We start from the raw sequence: 25363 nt of genomic DNA, 5'->3' as shown, positions 1-25363 counted from the left end.
ACTTCTGGGGAACTGGGATAACCCCGTTCCCTCAGATTCCTTTACAAACTCAGATCTCATGAGAATGTTCCCTAGGTTTTTGGTATGGCGGGCCACCATATTGGGGTATGGGCCAACAATGTCTTGTAAGCATGGGGTATTTGTAAGTATCCCCCAGTGCTTTTGTAATTATTTTTTCAAACTGCATCCCATTGAGTTCCCTAATGTGTGATAACAAGTGTTGTATTTTGGGTATCTTTGTAGTTCTTTTTCTTTTTAAGTAGTATTTTTCCCTTTTACGGGTGCCTGTTTTCCTTTTGGCCTTCTTTAGTTGTCTGTGTGTATATCCTCTTTCTCTAAAGTGTTTATAGAGGTCATTGCTTTCGTGTATGTAATCAACATGTGTTGTACAGTTACATTTGATTCTTAGGAATTTCCCTTGTTTAACTGCACAAAGAAGACAAATTTGCATGAAGACTCCCTTTTTGTTTTATTAATCTTGCCCAATGTATGAACAGCTGAAAAGACAGATTTAAAAGGGATCAGCTGCACGACATCCAACATCCAGATGAAGCTACGCAATTCCACTGCGAAATGCGTTGACGTCACCACACGGCCTTGTCTTTGCACTTGGATTTCTCTTTGGATGGCAGACTGCAACTAGGGTCCCGGCAATCACCCGGAACAATGGATACACAGACTGCATAAAATGAGCAGATATACCCCACAGAAATCCCACTGTTCATCTCTGCATTGAAAAACCGAGAGGAACTTTAAATTGGGAGAAAGCACAAGCAGCTACATGAATCAACAAGAGGTAACTTCAGGACTCGATGTAACTTGTGGTTACATGAGAACCAGTTAGTCCTGAATTAATACATTGCAATGATTTTTGCATAACAAATAGCAAGTGTCATCTCTACCCAGGACCGCTTTCTACCCTTAATCAGGAAAAGCAACCTAGTTGCATATATAAACAGAGAGTGGACACAATATTACTGTTGGCAAATTAACATTTAAGAATCACACCCAGCACTTTATGGGAATCTAGTGGTATTATTACAAGATTATTGAAGTAGTTTGTCTAACCGGGACAATTCCTGCGCAGTGCCTTGCTCCATTAGACTTTCTTAATAATTGAATGGATTACATTGAACACCCACGCTGTCTGAGCTTCCAAGGGACTTGGCACTAGGGATAGAGGTGTTTCCCTATTTAGATGTTCATACAGCAGTGTCTGTTAACACCCCACCCTAGGCAATAGGCATAAGCAAACCAGCCGGTTGTTATCTGTGTCTAAATGTTTAGTCTTGTCTTCTGTTCATTGTCACAGCATCATTGTCTTGATTAGTATTTTTGTATGGCATTTATATGTACAGTGCCTTGCAAAAGTATTCGGCCCCCTTGAACTTTTCGACCTATTGCCACATTTCAGGCTTCAAACATAAAGATATAAAACTGTAATTTTTTGTGAAGAATCAATAACAAGTGGGACACAATCATGAAGTGGAATGAAATTTATTGGATATTTCAAACTTTTTTAACAAATAAAAAACTGAAAAATTGGGCGTGCAAAATTATTCAGCCCCCTTAAGTTAATACTTTGTAGCACCACCTTTTGCTGCGATTACAGCTGTAAGTCGCTTGGGGTATGTCTCTATCAGTTTTGCACATCAAGAGACTGAAATTTTTTCCCATTCCTCCTTGCAAAACAGCTCGAGCTCAGTGAGGTTGGATGGAGAGCATTTGTGAACAGCAGTTTTCAGTTCTTTCCACAGATTCTCGATTGGATTCAGGTCTGGACTTTGACTTGGCCATTCTAACACCTGGATATGTTTATTTGTGAACCATTCCATTGTAGATTTTGCTTTATGTTTTGGATCATTGTCTTGTTGGAAGACAAATCTCCGTCCCCGTCTCAGGTCTTTTGTAGACTCCATCAGGTTTTCTTCCAGAATGGTCCTGTATTTGGCTCCATCCATCTTCCCATCAATTTTAACCATCTTCCCTGTCCCTGCTGAAGAAAAGCAGGCCCAAACCATGATGCTGCCACGACCATGTTTGACAGTGGGGATGGTGTGTTCAGGGTGATGAGCTGTGTTGCTTTTACGCCAAACATAACGTTTTGCATTGTTGCCAAAAAGTTTGGTTTTAGTTTCATCTGACCAGAGCACCTTCTTCCACATGTTTGGTGTGTCTCCCAGGTGGTTTGTGGCAAACTTTAAACTACACTTTTTATGGATATCTTTAAGAAATGGCTTTCTTCTTGCCACTCTTCCATAAAGGCCAGATTTGTGCAGTATACGATTGATTGTTGTCCTATGGACAGAGTCTCCCACCTCAGCTGTAGATCTCTGCAGTTCATCCAGAGTGATCATGGGCCTCTTGGCTGCATCTCTGATCAGTCTTCTCCTTGTATGAGCTGAAAGTTTTGAGGGATGGCCAGGTCTTCGTAGATTTGCAGGGGTCTGATACTCCTTCCATTTCAATATTATCGCTTGCACAGTGCTCCTTGGGATGTTTAAAGCTTGGGAAATCTTTTTGTATCCAAATCTGACTTTAAACTTCTCCACAACAGTATCTTGGACCTGCCTGGTGTGTTCCTTGTTCTTCATGATGCTCTCTGCGCTTTAAATGGACCTCTGAGACTATCACAGTGCAGGTGCATTTATACGGAGACTTGATTACACACAAGTGGATTCTATTTATCATCATTAGTCATTTAGGTTAACATTGGATAATTCAGAGATCCTGATTGAACTTCTGGAGAGAGTTTGCTGCACTGAAATAAAGGGGCTGAATAATTTTGCACGCCCAATTTTTCAGTTTTTTATTTATTAACAAAGTTTGAAATATCCAATAAATTCCACTTCATGATTGTGTCCCACTTGTTGTTGATTCTTCACAAAAAATTACAGTTTTATATCTTTATGTTTGAAGCCTGAAATGTGGCAAAAGGTCGCAAAGTTCAAGGGGGCCGAATACTTCTCAAGGCACTGTATTTGCACAATTTTTTCCTAGAGGAACAATAAATTCACTGGAAATTAATAAATCTGTCTCTCTGCCTATTTAACCACTTAAGCCCCGGAGGATTTGGCTGCTCAAAGGCCAGGGCCTATTTTGCGATTCGGCACTGCGTGACTTTAACGGACAATTGCGCGGTTGTGCGACGCTGTTCCCAAATTAAATTGACATCCTTTTTTTCCCACAAACAGAGCTTTCTTTTGGTGGTATTTGATCTCCTGTGCGATTTTTACTTTTTGCGCTATAAACAAAAAAAGAGCGACAATTTTGAAAAAATAACAATATTTTCCACATTTTTCTATATGAAATTCCCCCCCCCCCCCCCCCCAAAATGTAAAAATCTAAATTTTTTAACATTTTAGGCCAATTTGTTTTCTGCTACATATTTGTGGTGAAAAAAATTGCAATAAGCGTATTTTGATTGGTTTGCCCAAAAGTTATTGCGTTTACTAACTATGGGAAAGATTTATATCATTTTTATTGTTTTTTTTAACTAGTAATGGCGGCGATCTGCGATTTTTTTTGCGGGACTACGACATTGCAGTGGACAGATCGGACCGTTGACTGACATTTTTGACACTTTTGGGGGTACCAGTGACATTACTACAGTAATCAGTGCTATAAATATGCACTATTACTGTAACAATGACACTGGCAAGGAAGGGGTTAACTTTATTATTTAAAGGGTTAAATGTATCCCTAGGGGCGTGATTCTAACTGTGGGGGGGGCTGTGGCTTGTGATGTAACCACAGAGACATACGATCCTACATAGCAGGATCGTTTAGTCTCTGCAGTTACACAACGGAGAATGACAGGCAGCTTTGTTTACATCAGCCGCCCGCCTTTCTCCCTCTCCAGCGGGAGATTGCGAGTGGCCGGCGGACATCGGAGCCGCCGGTCACTCACGCGGAGATGTTAGTGAACGAGCGGGGGCTGGAGCGCGCCTCCAGCGGCGCGCGCTCACCCCCTAGAGGTTTGCGGGTGAGCGACGTAGCCCTACGTCGTTTTGCCCAGTAGGGGCTGACTGCCACAGTAAATAGTCGTACGGCGGTCGGCAAGTGGTTAAAACCAACACTATAACCACTTTTTTTGATATCTTAGAACTTATAGCTCTCCTCAGGTAGAAGAGGAGAAAAAGAAGACCAACATAGGGAAATAACTATAAGACATAATAGAGCACTTGTGCATTGAAGTCATACATTCAGTGCTCATAATTAGAGATGGGCTGAACACCCGCTCGCACCATGTTCGAACCAAAACTCTCGAACATTGCAATAGTTCAGACCCAAACTCCATTGAAGTCTATGGGATCCGAATTTGAAAAATCAATAGTCCCCATTGTGAAGGCTTATATGCAAGTTATTGGACATAAAAAGGGTATAAGGGCCCCGGTACTGCCCTGGGGGACATGTATCATTGCAAATTAAAAAATATATTTATCGTTTTTGCAGGAGCAGTGATTTTATTGAAGCTTGAAATGAAATAATAAAAATGAAAAATTCCTTTAAATATAGTGCCTGGGGGGTCCTCTTAGTCTGCCTGTAAAGTGGCACATCTGTACCATGTATAGAGCCTGCTGCAGAAAAACTGACATTTATAAAGAAAAAAAATGACATTTAAATTGCCGGCAATACAATACCATTCCAGCAACAGAAAAATGTTTTTAAAAAACAACGTGGGGGTCCCCCTCCAATCCATACCAGGCCCTTATCCGAGCATGCAGCCTGGCAGGTCAGGAAAGAGGGGGGGGGGGGTGAGTGAGTGCCCTCTCCACTGAACTATACCAGGCCACATGCCCTCAACAGGGGGGGATGCTTTGGGGTGGGCGGCACCCAAAGAAAAAGAACCTGTCGAACATGACTTTGCACCCATGTTTACCTGTCATTCGGCGAGCATCTGTAAGGTTCTGGCACTCTCAGTGCCTCCTATCACATCATTTCCGGGTGCTTTCCATCTACCTAGATAGATGAAGCACATATAGGTGTGTTTCCCTTTAAGAGTGCTGACATCATCACTGAGCGCCGGACTGAACAGCTATTTAAATCACTAGCTCTCACTCACATGTGTTCGTTCAACCTGTTGTGTGCCTAGATGTGCCTTGATGCTAACCTGTCTTGAAGCTCTCATGCTTGCAAGCATACCTCGCTGTCGGAACCACGCTGCGCTGATCCCTGTATCCCGCTACTGGATCATCCGCTCTTGTCGAACCTCTCCTCTGCTACATTGCTACTAGTGATAAGTACCCCACAGGGGAAACCTCAATAACCTTCATACTAAAGCTTACACTGTCTAGCTCTGCATACTAAGGACTGTTACTACATCTGCACTATCTAGATTGCTAGCTCTTGAGCCTACTATCATCTGCTCTTGCACTGGGTTGGTCTCTCCTGTATGTTCACCTGCTATTCTATCATCTGCTACCATACATGATTGCTAACCTATCTGCATCCCACCTGTTACTATCTCATTCTCAAGAACATTCCTCTCAAGTGTCTGTCACCTATCGTCTCAACTCAACCTGTCTCTTCAGCCTATCACCTCTATACTACTATATACATAGATCACTCCAGGAACTTCTTATTGAGTGTGTGTATTTACTTGCTGAATTGAGATCATCCACACATGATGAGTCTTTGGGAGTTGGGATTGGTGTCTCAGCGTTTCTCTACATGACTACTGAAGTGGAATATTTCTGCAGCTGTAAATCCACATCATACATAAAACGCAGGAGCGTTACAGCATCTCTTGATGAAACACATTGTGTTCAGTGGTCGGCATGTTTTTTTTGGTGTGTTTTTTTACATTTTTTGGTGAATGAGTAGGGGTACTCATCCTCCAATGGAGGAGGGGTGGGATCTGGGGCACCCTTGTTAAAGAGGGGTTTTCAGATTACAATAAGTCACAACCTGCACCAACAACCATGGGACCAGGGCTGTGGGGAAGAGGCCCTTGCCCTCATCAACAGAGGGACAGGGTGCTTTGGAGGACATGTTGCCTGGTATCATTCAGAAGGGGGGTGTTCACTCCTCCCCCCCTTTTCTGGCCTGCCAGGCTGCATGTTTGGATAAGGGTCTGGTATAGATTTTGGGGGAGACCCCACGCCATTTTTTAAAAAATGTTGGCATGGGGGTCCCCTTAAAATCCACACCAGACCCGTTTTCCTTTTTTTTTTTTATGTAACCGACACTTCTTTTGTTTACATAGCCATCTTTCAGCTATAGCACAGTTGGCAAGTGGTTAAAGTAGCAATTATAGTGAAAATATACTTTGTGTATGATTATAAACTGCAGCACTCCATAAAAACTATTTTTATTTTATGTTTCTCATTCTCTAAGATTGACTGGGGTCTCTTGTGTTGTTCAGATAAGTTTAGGAAACTTTCCTATCCTATGACTGTCTTCGAATTAGGCAGATTAATTGTAAAAAAAATCTCCATAAAAAAAGGAACGGTGCTCAGGAAAGTACATATAGAGTGCAGCTTATGGTGTTTTTAGGCTTAGAATTTTTATTTATGGAAATATTTTAACTGGAAATAGAAAAAATAACTTGAATAATTTTGTAAACAGGGATCTTTTGATCTTCTGGGAAATATGTGTACCGGTAGTTCTAATTAGGATGAAAAAGTATAGTTAGTAATTTTCTTTTTCAAATTTATCTTCATATCTTGTGTATTGTGATTAGTTAGTACACGTTTAATTGATGAATGAAAGCAATATACATCTATATTCATTGTACAAAATACAAATGTAAACAAATATGAGAAATTAACTTTAGTATAGCAATACCCTTTGGTGTATAACCGCATTAAAAAAAAAAAAATCAGAAAACGAAATCAGAATAAAGATACTGTCAATCTACTGTAGACTTCAAACTTCTAGAATTACAATTGTAGCGAGTAGGTTAAGAAAAATAAATCAATTAGTATGTATAGAAAAATGGGTAAAATAAGACATAAGAATGTTGGGTATGACTATTCTAGATTGTATGTATCAAAAGTAGTTTTATGTTAGGTCTATAACTATAATTAAGTCATCACGTTGGTTAGGTTAAAATATTTGCTGTATTTAAACTGGAGCAAAGCATTCTTTTTTTCCAGCTATAGGAGCGAAGAGGAGTTAGTGATAAGTCAAGTAAAATATTTAAATGGTTCAAGCACCCATTAGAATAAATATATTATCCTAGACCACTATCCCAGAACACCTTCTGATGGTATGAAGTGCAGCAATTATGTGGTACATAATATATAGCAAAGCTTGTCTGTGAAGTTTTTTTTCTGCATTATATTTGTCGCCTGCACAGAAAATAAGTAACATCGAAATGTAAATAGTGCATTGCCAATATAAAATTTTAAAGTACTTTATATTATTTTCTTTACAGATTACTTTATGCAACGCTGTTTGGAGGAATTGTGGCCTTTACAAAGGAGCAGTTCCTGAAAGTAAATGGCTTTTCAAACATGTTCTGGGGCTGGGGAGGAGAAGATGATGAACTGTATGAAAGGTTTGCAATATAATATTACTACAGTAGTATGCATTTTACTAGAGTTGGGCGAAACACCCAAATTATCGGTGACTTCGACCATTTGTTTGGCTCGCCGAACAACCACAATGCACTGTGCTGCTGCACAGTGCATTGGAAGCCCTGATTGGCTAAAGCAATGAAAGCTTTGCACATTCAGGGCACATAGCACTCTTAGAGTCATGATTGGACACTGTAATGATGACTTTATCCAATCATGGCTCATTGCTCTTAGTCCCGCCCCACACTAAAAAAATATTCTTCCCATTGTAGCCATTTGCAGTGTGATTTTAGTGTGGAGAGTAGAGATGGCCTTGCGGTTCGCCCGGCGGTCGGTTCGCGGCAAATTTTGCTTGTTTGCTACCCGCCAAATTTGCAAACACATGGCGTCGTTCGCGGCGGATATATTTGTTTACATGGTGTGACGGTGGAATTTAAGGACAGATGGGTGATGGTTTGGATTGCTTCATATTTGTCAGCAATGTCTCCATGTAGAAATATTGAGATTTGTTACCATTTGCCTTGAGGTCTGTGATTTCTGAGTGCTGTGTGTGTTACATATCTTTCAGTGTCAGAGAGGCTTTCCTTTTGTTTGTGTATTGGGAGGGAATGTGGATTGCCCTGTCTCATGCTGAGTGCTGATGATCTCCCATTGTTCTGTGTCTGGCAATTGTGTACATTGTATAACTAAGGGGCCCTGCGCTTACGGATATTAAAATAAAGTACTGTGCATAAAGCTGCTAGCTGCAGTGAAAAGTGCTGGTGCTCTTTTTAAAATGAGGGATGTGAGTGCAGCGCTGCTTTAAAATTATAAATCTATAAATATATATAAAAAATATAAAATTGTGCAATGACTTATTACATCTGTGGTAATCTTCAAAGGAATAATATGAAGTGTACAATCATAAAAATCTAATATTTATACACAATGTGTTCCAAATAAATAAATATATAAATAATTGTCCATAAATAAATCTTTCCAGAATGCTGTGACTTTTTCCGATATTCATAAAGTGCTTGAGTGTTCAAATTGTGCAATAAGCGGGGTTTCCCCCTTAAGATGTCTGCTTACCATCAACTGGATGTAATCAGGCATGGAAAAAAGGCTTTACACTCTGTTTTTCAATTGGTGAGTGAGGAATATTTGCTGGAACCTCAAGATTCATCGCCCCCGTATCCTCAAAAAGAGAAGCTTTTCATGGTGAAGTTTGTTTCAAACAACACATTTATTGGGTACATGGCGGGGATTTATACTCACAAACAACAAAATATAACAAGCAGAGAGCGGCTCGGTGGTGTGCTGCTCCCGCATCATCTGAGCTACAGATGAAGCTGTGTGTCACAGCGAAACGCGTCTAGCGATAGGTAGAGCGAGTACCACGTGATCCCCGGCCGGAGGATCGTATGCTGCGGGAGCAGCACACCACAGAGCCGCTCTCTGCTTGTTATATTTTGTTGTTTGTGAGTATAAATCCCCGCCATGTACCCAATAAATGTGTTGTTTGAAACAAACTTCACCATGAAAAGCTTCTCTTTTTGAGGATACGGGGGCGATGAATCTTGAGGTTCCAGCAAATATTCCTCACTCACCAATTGAAAAACAGAGTGTAAAGCCTTTTTTCCATGCCTGATTACATCCAGTTGATGGTAAGCAGACATCTTAAGGGGGAAACCCCGCTTATTGCACAATTTGAACACTCAAGCACTTTATGAATATCGGAAAAAGTCACAGCATTCTGGAAAGATTTATTTATGGACAATTATTTATATATTTATTTATTTGGAACACATTGTGTATAAATATTAGATTTTTATGATTGTACACTTCATATTATTCCTTTGAAGATTACCACAGATGTAATAAGTCATTGCACAATTTTATATTTTTTATATATATTTATAGATTTATAATTTTAAAGCAGCGCTGCACTCACATCCCTCAATTGTGTACATTGATTGTCCCCTGGGGGCTTCTGTCTCATTACACATAACAGTCCTTCTACTCAAGCTATCGGACCAATCCCTGCTGACTAATTTTCAAGTCCTCATTTGCATGTCTAAGGAGGACCTGAAGGAGAACGGCATGTACTGTGTAATTGACCAATGGGAAAGCGGTTGTTGGGGGCAGGATGTTCCAAATTCTGTATAAAAGTGTGCTGTGTACTTCCAATAAATTGTCTTCCTGTTTGAACTTACATACAGCCTGCCTGGTGTTTGTTCTAATGGATTCCGAACGGCACATAGCTGTAGTTCGGATCCCGGAGACTTGGTTGACCGAACCATCAGACGTTGTGATCTGCAAGCTGACTCACTAGAAACAGAGGAGTGTCGGGAGAGCGGAAGCGAGCGAGCAAGGGTCTCGTCACACATGGGGGAGAACTTTGACCCATGACACAGCCGTCAGGTGGAACGGGACAGCTAATTGAAACATTCCAGCACATGGACAGTCCCCCTACCCTATAAATAGACCTGACCTGGCGGCCATTTCACATTCCGCTTTTTGCCAGTGTAGGGAGAGGTCGACTGTGCTCATCAGGGAGAGTTTTCTAGACACATATAGCGCTGTGAAGATCCACAAAAGTCCTTTTCAGGGCTGGTATTTAGGTATAGGTCTACTAGTATCTTTTGAGTTTAGGGAGAGGTATCCAGTGGTTGCTTTAGGGGCAGTTAGAGATCGGCTGCAGCAGTGTTGCCAACCCCCCGGAGGGAAATTTACTGGCAGAACGTCCAAAATTTACGGACGGCACCGATTTTTTACTGACATGGCAAAAATGCACATAAACAGGCTGTTTTCAGTGTTAAACCGTGCAAATATCAATACTTAAACTATAAACATGTAGATGGTGCTATTAGCAATGTGTTTAGGTTAAACAAAAGTCAAAAAACATATTTCTCCATTTACATGAAGATCAGATTAATATAACCCAGCCAGCACAGCGTTCCCCCATATATCAGTGTGCAGGATTCCCCCTTACAGTGTAACTCTGACAAAAAGAGGAATGCTGCAGATCTTGATTTAAGGGGGAACTCTGATTTAAGTGGGTGTTCTGGTGACCAGAAACCGCCTTATATCAGAGTCCACTGCATTCCCCTTTACATCAGAGTTCCTTTTTACATCAGGGTCCGCAGAGTTCTCCCTTCGCACTGTAAGGGGAGAATCCTGCAGACTCTGATGTAAAGGGGAACGCCAGGAACTCTGATGTGGGGGGCAATCTGGTGACAAGAGACCACCTTCCACAGAGTGAATACATTAAGATATGGGGAGGGGTTACTAATATAGAGGGATCTTTATATCAGTGCCCCCTGGCCCTTACATCAGTGACCCCCCCCCTCATCAGACTGGTCTGGCGGCACTGTCACTGACCTCCTCTCAGGTGCACTGTGCAGGGCTCAGTCAGACGGCTCTGGTCTCCACTCTGCAGGCCCCACACATCTGACTTCTCCTGTGACCCCCATCCCTGCGGCGCTCTCACTCTTGACTCCTCTCCAGAGTCCAGACTCCCCTGCAGATGTGATAAAAGACAAGAGATGGTCAGAGACTGCGGACTTGGTACAGGAGGTGGTCAGAGACTGCGGACATGATACAAGAGATGGTCAGAGACTGCGGACATGATACAAGAGATGGTCAGAGACTGCGGACATGATACAAGAGATGGTCAGAGACTGCGGACATGATACAAGAGATGGTCAGACACTGCGGACATGATACAAGAGATGGTCAGACACTGCGGACATGATACAAGAGATGGTCAGACACTGCGGACATGATACAAGAGATGGTCAGACACTGCGGACATGATACAAGAGATGGTCAGACACTGCGGACATGGTACAGGAGGTGGTCAGAGACTGCAGACATGGTACAGGAGGTGGTCAGAGACTGCGGACATGGTACAGGAGGTGGTCAGAGACTGCGGACATGGTATAGGAGGTGGTCAGAGACTGCGGACATGGTACAGGAGGTGGTCAGAGACTGCGGACATGGTACAGGAGGTGGTCAGAGGTGGCATGTGGGGCCTGGGGGGGACTGGGAGCAAGGAGAGGCCATGGATGGAATCCTGGATGGATGGATGGATTCTTCAGCAGCCCTGCCCTAGGCTCAGGCCAGGGGGTGACCGGGGTCAGAGAATGCAGGTGGGGACTAGAGGGGGACTGGGAGCGAGGAGAGGCCATGGATGGAAATTGAATCCTGTTTCCTGGATGGATGGATCCTTCAGCAGCCCTGCCCTGGGCTCAGGCCAGGGCCAGGGCCAGGGCTGAGGGGGTCAGAGGTGGCAGCAGGTGGTGGGGCCTGGGGGGGGACTGGGACTGGGAGCGAGGTCGAGGAGAGGCCATGGATGGATGGAATCCTCAATTCCTCATGGATGGATCCTGCTTCAGGGCTCAATCCAGGGCTGGGGCCTGGGGGTCAGTCAGAGAGGTTGCAGGTGGGGCCTGAGGCTGGGGGGGACTGGGTCTGGGAGCGAGAAGATAAGTAGGAGCCTAGCCCTAGGAGGAGTACTACTCACGGTCTCTGGAGAAGTGAAGAAGATCTCCCTGGAGACTGAGTGGAGACAGTGAATGGCCGATGGTGGTGGTGTCTGTGCCAGGCCAGCCCAAGCCCAGGCAGAGATGGATGGATCCTTGGCTTGTCCTCGGGGTGGTGGGACTGGAGGCTGGAGCTCAGCTGGCTGGTGGTGCTGCTGCAGACAGTCCTGTCCTGGGCTGGTCGGGTCTCTCCACACACGGTCCCCGGTCCGGCAACAGGCTCCTCAGGCTGGGGGAGGTAGGTAGCAGCCGGGGCGGCAGTGGCGGGAAGATCGAGGTTCAAGATTCTGGGCGGGCCCGCCCAGGGCAGAGGGCACACACAGGCGGAGCCGGAGGCGGTCACGTCAGGTGGGGAGGACAATCGGAGCAGGACTCGAGAATATGACAAGTGAGTTCACTAGTTCAGAAGTGTCCGGAGATGACCGAGGCGCACGCCGCGCATGCGCAGTCACATTCTCTCGCCGCAGCCACCATTTTAACTGGCACTTTTCTCCTGCTACGGGCATTTACGGGCAGGAGAAAAGTGCCCTGATTTTACGGGCTGTCCGTGAAAATACGGACGGTTGGCAACACTGGGCTGCAGTCACACACATCGCTCTGTTAATGTCCACAAAAGTCCTTTTCAGGGCTGGTATTTCGGTATAGTTCCAGTCTCTCTTCAGTATAGGGACAGGTTATTCAATCTGTGCTGTAGGGGCAGTTATAGATCGTCATCTGCAGTGACACAAATCGCTCTGTTAATGTCCACAAAAGTCATTTAAAATGCTGCAATGTCGTTATAGAGTCTATTACAGTCTCTTTAGTATAGGGAGAGGTATCCAGTGGTTGCTGTAGGGGCAGTTAGAGATCGTCAGCACAAATCGCTCTGTTAATGTCCACAAAAGTCATTTAAAGGGCTACAAATTTTTTGGTATTGCTGTGCAGTGCACTAAAAAGGGGGTGTGGGGGAGGGGGTTAATCCACAGTATAATATACTTTGTAGAAAGCATATTATAGTGGATTAGTAGTATTATTGTGCACTGTGCAGCATTGTGACAGGTGTGGTGGTGAGACTGAGCATTTCTACAGCAACTCTACACACAGGGCAAACTCCCTGGCCAATTATTTGTAGAACTGGTGTGATAGACCAGTGGCCCCCCAATACCACATACTGAAGTGGGGTGCAATTTAACAGTATACTTTTCTAAGAGTGTATTTTAGTCCTGCAAAAAATTGGTCTCTCTTGCTGTGTTGACTGTGCTACACACAGTGACAACAGTTACTGGCCAATTATTTGTAGAACTGGTGTGATAGACCAGTGGCCCCCCAATACCACATACTGAAGTGGGGTGCAATTTAACAGTATACTTTTCTAAGAGTGTATTTTAGTCCTGCAAAAATTTGGCCTCTCTTGCTGTGTTGACTGTGCTACACACAGTGACAACAGTTACTGGCCAATTATTTGTAGAACTGGTGTGATAGACCAGTGGCTCCCCAATACCACAGATTGAAGTAGGGTGTTATCTGAGTATACTTTTACAAGTGTATTTGTGTCCTGCAACAATATTTCCTCTTTTGCTGAGTGAAGTCTGATACACACAGTGCCAAACTCACTGGCCAATTTTTTCAACAACTGGCGTGATAAACCAGTGGCCGCCCAATACCACATATTGAAGTGGGGTGTTATTTAACAGTATACTTTTCTAAGAGTGTATTTTAGTCCTGCAAAATTGTGGCCTCTCTTGCTGTGTTGACTGTGCTACACACAGTGACAACAGTTACTGGCCAATTATTTGTAGAACTGGTGTGATAAAACTGTGGCCCCCCAATATCACATATTGAAGCTGGGTTTTATTTAACAGTATACATTTCTAAGATTGTATTTTAATCCTGCAAAAATTTGGCCTCTTTTGCTGTGTTAACTGTGCTACACACAGTGACAACAGATACTTGCCAATTATTTGTAGAACTGGTGTGATAAACCTGTGGCCCCCCAATACCACAGATTGAAGCGGGGTGTTATCTACCTTTTTCCAAATATACTGAGATTCTTTCGAGACTTTTGTCACAGGGTAATTCAAAAACATGACAGGCAGAGGGAGAGGGAGAGGCAGAGACGTGCACAGGGGTGGTAGGGCAGGAGCAGTAGGCCGGAGCCTAACTGTGAAGTTGTAAAAGCTGCGTGCAATTACGACAAAGGACGCACCAGACTTGGTTGAGTGGGTCACTCAGCCTTCCTCTTCTGCACCCTCCTCATCCTCTCTATCTGCACCCTCTTCACGCTCTGCTGTGTGCACCCCCAAAGACACCACCACCGCATACCATCCACTTGAGTCACTGGAATTATTTTCCGATCCATCACAAGACGTTTGCGATGCGCAGCCATTGTTGGCATCGGATGAGGAAGAGGAGGTAGCAAAAGCCGCCACTCAGCAGTCTGACGACAGTACCCAGATCAGCCCAAGGAGGTTGGTCCCCGCTGTTGCTGCCTACTCCGAGATCTCGAATGTTAGTGGTGGGAAAGGTGACGTGGATGATGACGAGTCTATGGATGTCACGTGGGTGTCCACAAGAGAGGAAGAGGAAGGGAGTTCAGAGGGAGAGATGGACCAGCAGATAGGGAGGAGAGGCAGGCAGAACTTGCATTGCACAAGAGGTAGAAAGCAGACTGCAAATGTATCAGGAGCGAGCCATCAACCATGTACAGGCACATCTGGCGCTCCCAGGATGTCGGCACATGGCTCCGCAGTGTGGGCTTTTTTTAATGTGTCCGTTGCTGACAACAGTGTTGCCATCTGCAGTCTTTGCAGTCAACGCATAAGTCGCGGTAAGCCCAACACTCACCTAGGGACCACCGCCTTAAGAAGGCACCTGAACTCCCATCACCTGCCCAGTGGGAGCAACACCGTCAGAACCCACAAAGCCACACTCCAGGCTCTCACCGTCCAGCCCCTTCTCCTCTCTCCTCACATTTGCCCTCCACTCCACCTTCCATGATGCCATCGTCACGTTGTTCTAGAAAAAGGCAGGCTTCTGTGATCCAAATGTTGGAGCGGAAAAAAATTATGATGCCGGATAACCCTCTTTCCCAACGTTTGACTGCTGGCTTGTCGGAACTGATAGCCCGCCAACTACTGCCATATTAACCGGTGGTAAAGAATAAATTATAACCGCGCTATAAGTGATAGGAAAAAGCTGCAACCTCAAGTGTGACCACACCCTTAACCCCTTCCGTACCGCGTCATGTCAAATGACGTCGGCACAAATCCTTTCTCGATCCGGGCGGACGTCATATGACGGCGCCCGGATCTCCCCGCTACTGCGCGCCCCCGGGGGCGCGCAGCGTGGCGATCGGGGGGTGAGGCTCGTCCCTCGGACTGAGCCCAACGCCGATCAAGGTAAACAGCCAATGAAATTGGCTGTTTACCACGTGATCGGCTGTGTCAATCACAGCCGATCACATGAGCGGCTCCAGCGCGAGCCGCTCGTTCCTTCCTTAATGCGCGCCCCCGGGGGCGCGCAGCGCGGCGATCGGGGACGAGGCTCGTCCCTCGGACAGAGTCGATCCCCGATCTAGGTAAAGAGCCAATGAAATTGGCTCTTTACCACGTGACCGGCTGTGTCCAATCACAGCCGGTCACAAATGTCATCAGAGAACACGGTAACTAGCTGTCACCGTGTTCTCCTCCTCACACACTGATCCTGTGTGAGGAGGAGATTGTGGTAACAGCTAGTTACCAAGTACAGTGCACCCCAAACACACTGATTGCCCCCCCCCCCAATAAAGAGCACCTGTCACTAGCCCATCAAAGTACCCGAGTACCTGTCACCAGCCCATCAGGTACTCTGATGACAGGTACTCGGGTACTCTGATGGGCTGATGACAGGTACTCGGGTACTCTGATGACAGGTACTCGGGTACTCTGATGACGGGTACTCGGGTACTCTGATGACAGGTACTCGGGTACTCTGATGACAGGTACTCGGGTACTCTGATGACAGGTACTCGGGTACTCTGATGACAGGTACTCTGATGGGCTGGTGACAGGTACTCGGGTACTCTGATGACAGGTACTCGGGTACTCTGATGGGCTGATGACAGGTACTCGGGTACTCTGATTCCAGGTACTCGGGTACTCTGATGACAGGTACTCGGGTACTCTGATGACAGGTACTCGGGTACTCTGATGACAGGTACTCGGGTACTCTGATGACAGGTACTCTGATGGGCTGGTGACAGGTACTCGGGTACTCTGATGACAGGTACTCTGATGGGCTGGTGACAGGTACTCGGGTACTCTGATGACAGGTACTCTGATGGGCTGGTGACAGGTACTCGGGTACTCTGATGACAGGTACTCTGATGGGCTGGTGACAGGTACTCGGGTACTCTGATGATGGGTACTCGGGTACTCTGATGACAGGTACTCGGGTACTCTGATGACAGGTACTCGGGTACGCTGATGACGGGTACTCGGATACTCTGATGACGGGTACTCGGGTACTCTGATGACAGGTACTCGGGTACTCTGATGACAGGTACTCAGGTACTCTGACGACAGGTACTCTGGTACTTTGAGTACCCGTCATCGGAGTACCCGAGTACCTGTCACCTACCCATCAGAGTACCCAAGTACCTGTCACCTACCCAACAGAGTACCCGAGTACCTTCCACCTGCTCATCAGAGTACCTGACACCTGAAGTACCCGAGTACTTGCCACCTGCTCATCAGTACTCATCAGTACTCATCAGTACCCATCAGTACCTATCACCTATTAGTATCAGTACTGATCATCTGTACCCATCATCAGTACAGTATCAGTATCACCTATCAGTATCAGTACTACTCATCAGTACCTATCACCTGCCTGTCACCTGCCCATAAGAGTACCCGAGTACCTGTCACCTGCCTATCGGAGTACTCGAGTACCTGCCACTTGCTCATCAGTACCAGAGTACCTGTCACCTGCCCAGCAAAGTACCCGAGTACCTGTCACCCTTCATACAGCCACCATGTCCAAGTCCAAAAAGGTTTATATACGTCGTCCGTTTAAACCTAAATACCGGTGTTATGGCAGCAGATAGCTGCCATAACCCTGGTATTTTTTTAAACGGTGGACGGTTGGCTTTCCGATAAGGGTGGTCCCAGTGGTGGATTCGCCGCGGGATCACCCTTCCGGGGTGGCGGAAGAGGTGCCCCCCCCTCCCGCTGCATTCTGGTCCTTTTCCCCGTTTACCGGACCCGCCGGCAGCGGGGAAAACGATCCGGTCCCAGATCCTCACAGACAGGATGTCGAGTGAGGGCAAGCTTGCCCTCACTTGACACTATGGTCTTGGAGGACCGGAGCTACGGCAAACGTCATTGCCTAGCAACCAGTTTAAAGGTCCCTTTTTTTTTTTCATTTTATTTAATTTTTTTTTAATTTTTTTTTTTTTATTTTTTCTATCTTTTAGTGTACTTGTGAGATCTGAGGACTTTTTGACCCCAGATCTCACAAAAAAGAGGTCCTGTCGCGCCTTTTTCTGTTACAAGTAATGTTTACATTTCTTGTAATAGAAATAAAAATGATAAATTTTTTTTTTTTTTAAAAACAGTGTAAAAATAAAAAATAATAAATAAAATAAATAGTAAAAAAAAAAAAAAAAAAATTAAAGCGCCCTGTCCCCGCGAGCTCGCGCGCAGAAGCGAACGCATACGGAAACCCCGCCCACATATGTAAACAGTGTTCAAACTACACATGTGAGGTATCGTCGCGATCGTTAGAGCAAGATCAATAATTTAAACCCTAGACCTCCTCTGTAACTCTAAGATAGCAACCTGTAGAAATTTTTAAAATGTCGCCTATGGGGATTTTTAAGTACCAAAGTTTGTCACCATTCTGTGAGCGTGCGCAATTTTGAAGCATGACATGTTGGGTATCTATTTACTCGGCATAACATTATCTTTCACATTATGGAAAACAATTGGGCTAACTTTACTGTTTTCTTATTTTTTAATTAAAAAAAGTGATTTTTTTTCCCAAAAAATTGCGTTTGGAAGACCGCTGCGCAAATACGGTGTGATAAAAAATATTGCAATAATCTCCATTTTATTCTCTAGGGTCTCTGCTAAAAAAAAATATATAATGTTTTGGGGTTCTAAGTAGTTTTCTAGCAAAAACAACTGATTTTAGCTTGTAAACACCAAATGTCAAAAATAGGCCTAGGCAAGTGGCTAGGATGCATGATGATGCTCCTTGGATGTTAGGCCCCTCTATATGGCTAGGCTGTGAAAAAGTCTCACACATGTGGTATTGCCATACTCAGGAGGAGTGGCAGAATGTATTTTGGGGTGTCATTTTTGCTATGTACATGCTATGTGTTAGGAATATTCTATAAATTTACAACTTTGTGTAAAAAAAAAAGTTTTTATTTTTTTCCCACATTTTCCAAAAACTTGTGGAAAAAAATGACATGTTCAAAGGACCCATAATGCCTCATAGAATATACGTTGGAGTGTTTGCTTTCCAAAATGGGGTCATTTTGTGGACTTTTCCATTGTATTGGTGCTCTAGGGCCTTGAAAAGTGTGATAGGTAGTAAGAAAGTTTTATGTGTATTTATGCTCCTAAAACGCCTTATGGTGCTACTTGGACGTGGAGTCTCTTTTTGTGGCCAGGCTGTGTAAAAGTCTCACACATGTGGTATCACCATACTCAGAAGGAGTAGCAGAATGAATTTTGGGGTGTCATTTTTGCTGTGTACATGCTATGTGTTAGAAATAGCTTATAAATTGCCAACGTTTTGGGAAAAAAAAAGAAAAAAAAATGTTTTCTTCATTTTCCCAAGAATTGTGGGAAAAAATTATAACTACAAAAAACTCACCATGCCTCTTACTAAATACCTTGGACTGTCTACTTTACAAAAAAGGGTCATTTGGGGGGTATTTGTACTGTCCTGACATTTCAGGGCCTCAAGAAAGAAGATAGGCCATCAGTACATCTGGTGTGATCAATTTTCAGTAAATGGTACCATAGCTTCTAGACTCAATAACTTTCACACAGACTAAATAATATACACTAATTTGGGTTAATTTTACCAGAGATATGTAGCAGTATAAATTTTGGCCCAAATGTATGAAGAAAAATTAATTTTTTGCAAAATTTTATAATAGAAACTAAAAAAAAGTGTTTTTTTTGCAAAATTTTTGCTCTTTTTTTGCTTATATCACGGAAAAAAAAACCCCAGTTGTGATCAAATACCACCAAAAGAAAGCTCTATTTGTGTGAAAAAAATGATAAAAATTTTGTTTGGTTACAGTGTAGCATGACTGAGCAATTGTCATTCAAAGTGTGAGAGTGCTGAAAGCTGAAAATTGGTCTGGGCAGGAAGGGGGTCTAACTGCTCTGTATGGAAGCGGTTAATGTTATATATGTAAAAAAGTTGCGCTAAGTGAAAGTTGAACTGATGAAAGTCCAAAAAATTTTCAAAATAAATGTCCAGTTAATCTTAGTGAAACTGATGAACGTGAAGAAATTGATGTCCCTCCAGATTCCCTCTAGGAAATATGCTTACCAGAGCATATGAAATCAAAGGCCCAAGATCCAAACCGGTATTCTTGATGTCGTTGGTGGATATCCTCTGATAAAACTCCAGGAATTTGGATAAGTGAGATCATAGAAAAAAATAGAAGAACGCCATAGCATAAAATCCCACAAACAAATGATAAATAAGTTCACCAGTGATATAGAATGAAGTATAATGTGCTCAGAAGGGAGATCAATCCGCCACCAATATTAATGCTGCTTACCAGAAATAAATATGATAACGGCAATTATTGATAGAGAAACACCAGAGCCAAGAAGCGTAAAGATATTCTTTACCAAGGAGGAGGAAAAACCACCAGATAGTCCACCACTGATAGGTCAGGCCCTTACCAGACAGAATGCATAACACGCATATATAAATGGGATTACCGTATTTCCACCCTAGAGTCCAGAAAAAAATCACCTCCAAGCCTCTTACCAGATATAAACTTGAATAGATGTTGGAAACCCTGGATGAAATGGACAGTAAAAACCCCACAGGGACACAGGGAAGAGAAACCAGACTCCAACTTGATTGACTCAGGAATTGGATGTGAAATCATGGAAAAATATAAAGGAACGCCATAGCATAAAATCCCACAAACAGATATTGATGCAATAATAGCTGTATTCACCAGTGATGATTAAACTGGAATATTAGTGTAGAAAAGATAAGTCAATCCGCCACCAACATTAATCCTGCTTACCAGAAATATAATAATAGCAAACAATGATAGAGAAATAGACCAGAGCCAGGAAGCGTAAAAGATGTTCTTCACCAAGAAGGAAACCATCAGATACAATCCACCACTGATAGGTCAGTCCCTTACCAGACTGAATGCATAACACTCATAAGTGAATGGAAGTGCTTCCACCCCAAATTGTCCAGTAAATAACACCTCCAAGCCTCTTACCAGATGTAAAGTATAAATAAATGTTGAATCTCCTGGATATATGGACAGTAGAGTCCCACAGGGACACAGGGGGAATGGACCAAACTCCAACTTGATTCAGGATGGCAGGTGATGTGATGTCAATGTAGCTCAATATAAATTGAGCATAAAAACCGCCATAGAGTAAAAACGTAATGTATTTATAAAAAAAAACAAAGAATTAAACTCACTTGTAATCAGATATAAAACAGTCACTCGTAATTGCTGCCGGCCGTACGGCTCCACACATCCGCACTTGTCGGACGCTGTCGGAAATGACGCCCTCTACTTAAACCCATTTTCCCGGATATCTGGAAATGAGTGAAGAGTGTTCCGCCATTATATGTGAGGGAAAGTGACATCACAAGCGGGAATACCCTTCATTTAAATCCGTCCGCACCTTTGAAAATGTCATCTATGACGAAATGACGTTAGGTTACGGCGTGCTGACATCATTTCCGACAGCGTTCGACAAGTGCGGATATGTGGAGCCGTCCGGCCGGCGGCAATTACGAGTGACTGTTTACATCTGATTACATGTGAGTTTAATTCTTTGTTTTTTTTAAATAAATACATTACGTTTTTACACTATGGCGGTTTTTATGCTTTATCCATTTGGAGCCAATTTATATTGAGCTACATTGACGTCACATCACCTGCCATCCTGAATCAAGTTGGAGTTTGGTTCATTCCCCCTGTGTCCCTGTGGGACTCTACTGTCCATATATCCAGGAGATTCAACATTTATTTATACTTTACATCTGGTAAGAAGCTTAGAGGTGTTATTTACTGGACAATTTGGGGTGGAAGCACTTCCATTCACTTATGAGTGTTATGCATTCAGTCTGGTAAGGGACTGACCTATCAGTGGTGGATTGTATCTGATGGTTTCCTTCTCCTTGGTGAAGAACATCTTTACGCTTCCTGGCTCTGGTCTATTTCTCTATCATTGTTTGCTATTATTATATTTCTGGTAAGCAGGATTAATGTTGGTGGCGGATTGACTCATCTTTTCTACACTAATATTCCAGTTTAATCATCACTGGTGAATACAGCTATTATTGCATCAATATCTGTTTGTGGGATTTTATGCTATGGCGTTCCTTTATATTTTTCCATGATTTCACATCCAATTCCTGAGTCAATCAAGTTGGAGTCTGGTTTCTCTTCCCTTTGTCCCTGTGGGGTTTTTACTGTCCATTTCATCCAGGGTTTCCAACATCTATTCAAGTTTATATCTGGTAAGAGGCTTGGAGGTGATTTTTTTCTGGACTCTAGGGTGGAAACAATCCCATTTATATACGCGTGTTATGCATTCTGTCTGGTAAGGGACTGACCTATCAGTGGTGGACTATCTGGTGGTTTTTCCTCCTCCTTGGTAAAGAATATCTCTACGCTTCTTGGCTCTGGTGTTTCTCTATCAATAATTGCCGTTATCATATTTATTTCTGGTAAGCAGCATTAATATTGGTGGCGGATTGATCTCCCTTCTGAGCACATTATACTTCATTCTATATCACTGGTGAACTTATTTATCATTTGTTTGTGGGATTTTATGCTATGGCGTTCTTCTATTTTTTTCTATGATCTCACTTATCCAAATTCCTGGAGTTTTATCAGAGGATATCCACCAACGACATCAAGAATACCGGTTTGGATCTTGGGCCTTTGATTTCATATGCTCTGGTAAGCATATTTCCTAGAGGGAATCTGGAGTGACATCAATTTCTTCATACATGGGATGGTCAGAGATTGCATACATCATGGGATGGTCAGAGATTGCATACATCATGGGATGGTCAGAGATTGCATACATGGGTGGTCAGAGATTGCATATATGGGATGGTCAGAGATTGCATACATCATGGGATGGTCAGAGATTGCATACATCATGGGATGGTCAGAGATTTCATACATGGGTGGTCAGAGATTGCATACATGGGTGGTCAGAGATTGCATATATGGGATGGTCAGAGATTGCATACATAATGGGATGGTCAGAGATTGCATACATCATGGGATGGTCAGAGATTGCATACATGGGTGGTCAGAGATTGCATACATGGGATGGTCAGAGATTGCATACATGGGATGGTCAGAGATTGCATACATCATGGGATGGTCAGAGATTGCATACATCATGGGATGGTCAGAGATTGCATACATGGGTGGTCAGAGATTGCATACATGGGATGGTCAGAGATTGCATACATCATGGGATGGTCAGAGATTGCATACATCATGGGATGGTCAGAGATTGCATACATCATGGGATGGTCAGAGAATGCACACATCATGGGATGGTCAGAGATTGCATACATGGGTGATCAGAGATTGCATACATGGGTGGTCAGAGATTGCATACATGGGATGGTCAGAGATTGCATACATCATGGGATGGTCAGAGATTGCATACATGGGTGGTAAGAGATTGCATACATGGGTGGTCAGAGATTGCATACATGGGATGGTCAGAGATTGCATACATCATGGGATGGTCAGAGATTGCATACACCATGGGATGGTCAGAGATTGCATACACCATGGGATGGTCAGAGATTGCATACATCATGGGATGGTCAGAGATTGCATACATGGGTGGTCAGAGATTGCATACATAGGTGGTCAGAGATTGCATACATGGGTGGTCAGAGATTGCATACATCATGGGATGGTCAGAGATTGCATACACCATGGGATGGTTAGAGATTGCATACATCATGGGATGGTCAGAGATTGCATACATGGGTGGTCAGAGATTGCATACATCATGGGATGGTGAGAGATTGCATACACCATGGGATGGTCAGATATTGCATACATGGGTGGTCAGAGATTGCATACATCATGGGATGGTCAGAGATTGCATACATCATGGGATGGTCAGAGATTGCATACATCATGGGATGGTCAGAGTGAGATTGCATACATGGCACACAGGCAGGACTGGTACAATACTATACAGCACAGCTTGCTTGCCTCACCTTCCACAGACATGTTAACCGGGATGGTCAGAGATTGCATACATGGCACCCGGGATGGTCAGAGATTGCATACATGGGTGGTCAGAGATTGCATACATCATGGGATGGTCAGAGATTGCATACATGGGTGGTCAGATATTGCATACATGGGTGGTCAGAGATTGCATACATCATGGGATGGTCAGAGATTGCATACACCATGGGATGGTCAGATATTGCATACATGGGTGGTCAGAGATTGCATACATGGGTGGTCAGAGATTGCGTACATCATGGGATGGTCAGAGATTGCATACATCATGGGATGGTCAGAGATTGCATACATGGGTGGTCAGAGATTGCATACATGGGTGGTCAGAGATTGCATACATGGGATGGTCAGAGATTGCATACATCATGGGCTGGTCAGAGATTGCATACATCATGGGATGGTCAGAGATTGCATACATGGGTGGTCAGAGATTGCATACATCATGGGATGGTCAGAGATTGCATACATCATGGGATGGTCAGAGATTGCATACATCATGGGATGGTCAGAGATTGCATACATCATGGGATGGTAAGAGATTGCATACATCATGGGATGGTCAGAGATTGCATACATCATGGGATGGTCAGAGATTGCACACATGGGTGGTCAGAGATTGCATACATGGGTGGTCAGAGATTGCATACATGGGTGGTCAGAGATTGCATACATGGGATGGTCAGAGATTGCATACATCATGGGATGGTCAGAGATTGCATACATCATGGGATGGTCAGAGATTGCATACATGGGTGGTCAGAGATTGCATACATGGGTGGTCAGAGATTGCATACATCATGGGATGGTCAGAGATTGCATACATCATGGGATGGTCAGATATTGCATACATGGGTGGTCAGAGATTGCATACATCATGGGATGGTCAGAGATTGCATACATCATGGGATGGTCAGAGATTGCATACATAATGGGATGGTCAGAGATTGCATACATCATGGGATGGTCAGAGATTGCATACATGGGTGGTCAGAGATTGCATACATGGGATGGTCAGAGATTGCATACATCATGGGATGGTCAGAGATTGCATACATCATGGGATGGTCAGAGATTGCATACATGGGTGGTCAGAGATTGCATACATGGGATGGTCAGAGGTTGCATACATCATGGGATGGTCAGAGATTGCATACATCATGGGATGGTCAGAGATTGCATACATCATGGGATGGTCAGAGATTGCACACATCATGGGATGGTCAGAGATTGCATACATGGGTGATCAGAGATTGCATACATGGGTGGTCAGAGATTGCATACATGGGATGGTCAGAGATTGCATACATCATGGGATGGTCAGAGATTGCATACATGGGTGGTCAGAGATTGCATACATGGGTGGTCAGAGATTGCATACATGGGTGGTCAGAGATTGCATACATGGGATGGTCAGAGATTGCATACATCATGGGATGGTCAGAGATTGCATACATCATGGGATGGTCAGAGATTGCATACATGGGTGGTCAGATATTGCATACATGGGTGGTCAGAGATTGCATACATGGGATAATCAGAGATTGCATACATCATGGGATGGTCAGAGATTGCATACATCATGGGATGGTCAGAGATTGCATACATCATGGGATGGTCAGAGATTGCATACATGAGTGGTCAGAGATTGCATACATAGGTGGTCAGAGATTGCATACATGGGTGGTCAGAGATTGCATACATCATGGGATGGTCAGAGATTGCATACACCATGGGATGGTTAGAGATTGCATACATCATGGGATGGTCAGAGATTGCATACATGGGTGGTCAGAGATGCATACATCATGGGATGGTCAGAGATT

The 25363-nt window shown here is 43.8% G+C and overlaps 1 protein-coding gene across 1 annotated transcript in view; it reads left to right on the top strand.

The window, feature by feature from the left end:
* The window catches only part of LOC309553041 (beta-1,4-galactosyltransferase 1-like), a 212855-nt gene that overhangs the window by 165994 nt on the left and 21498 nt on the right, over positions 1–25363 (top strand). Inside the window, exon 5 of the mRNA XM_082253940.1 lies at positions 7382–7504. Within this exon, the coding sequence (XP_082110066.1) occupies positions 7382–7504 (123 nt within the window). The remainder of the gene's footprint in view (positions 1–7381; positions 7505–25363) is intronic.

This window comes from Pelophylax lessonae (genome assembly GCF_965119305.1).
Source record: "Pelophylax lessonae genome assembly, chromosome: 1".
Lineage (NCBI taxonomy): Eukaryota > Metazoa > Chordata > Amphibia > Anura > Ranidae > Pelophylax > Pelophylax lessonae.
Note: the sequence above shows the minus strand (reverse complement) of the source record. Positions and strands in the feature narration are given on the sequence as shown.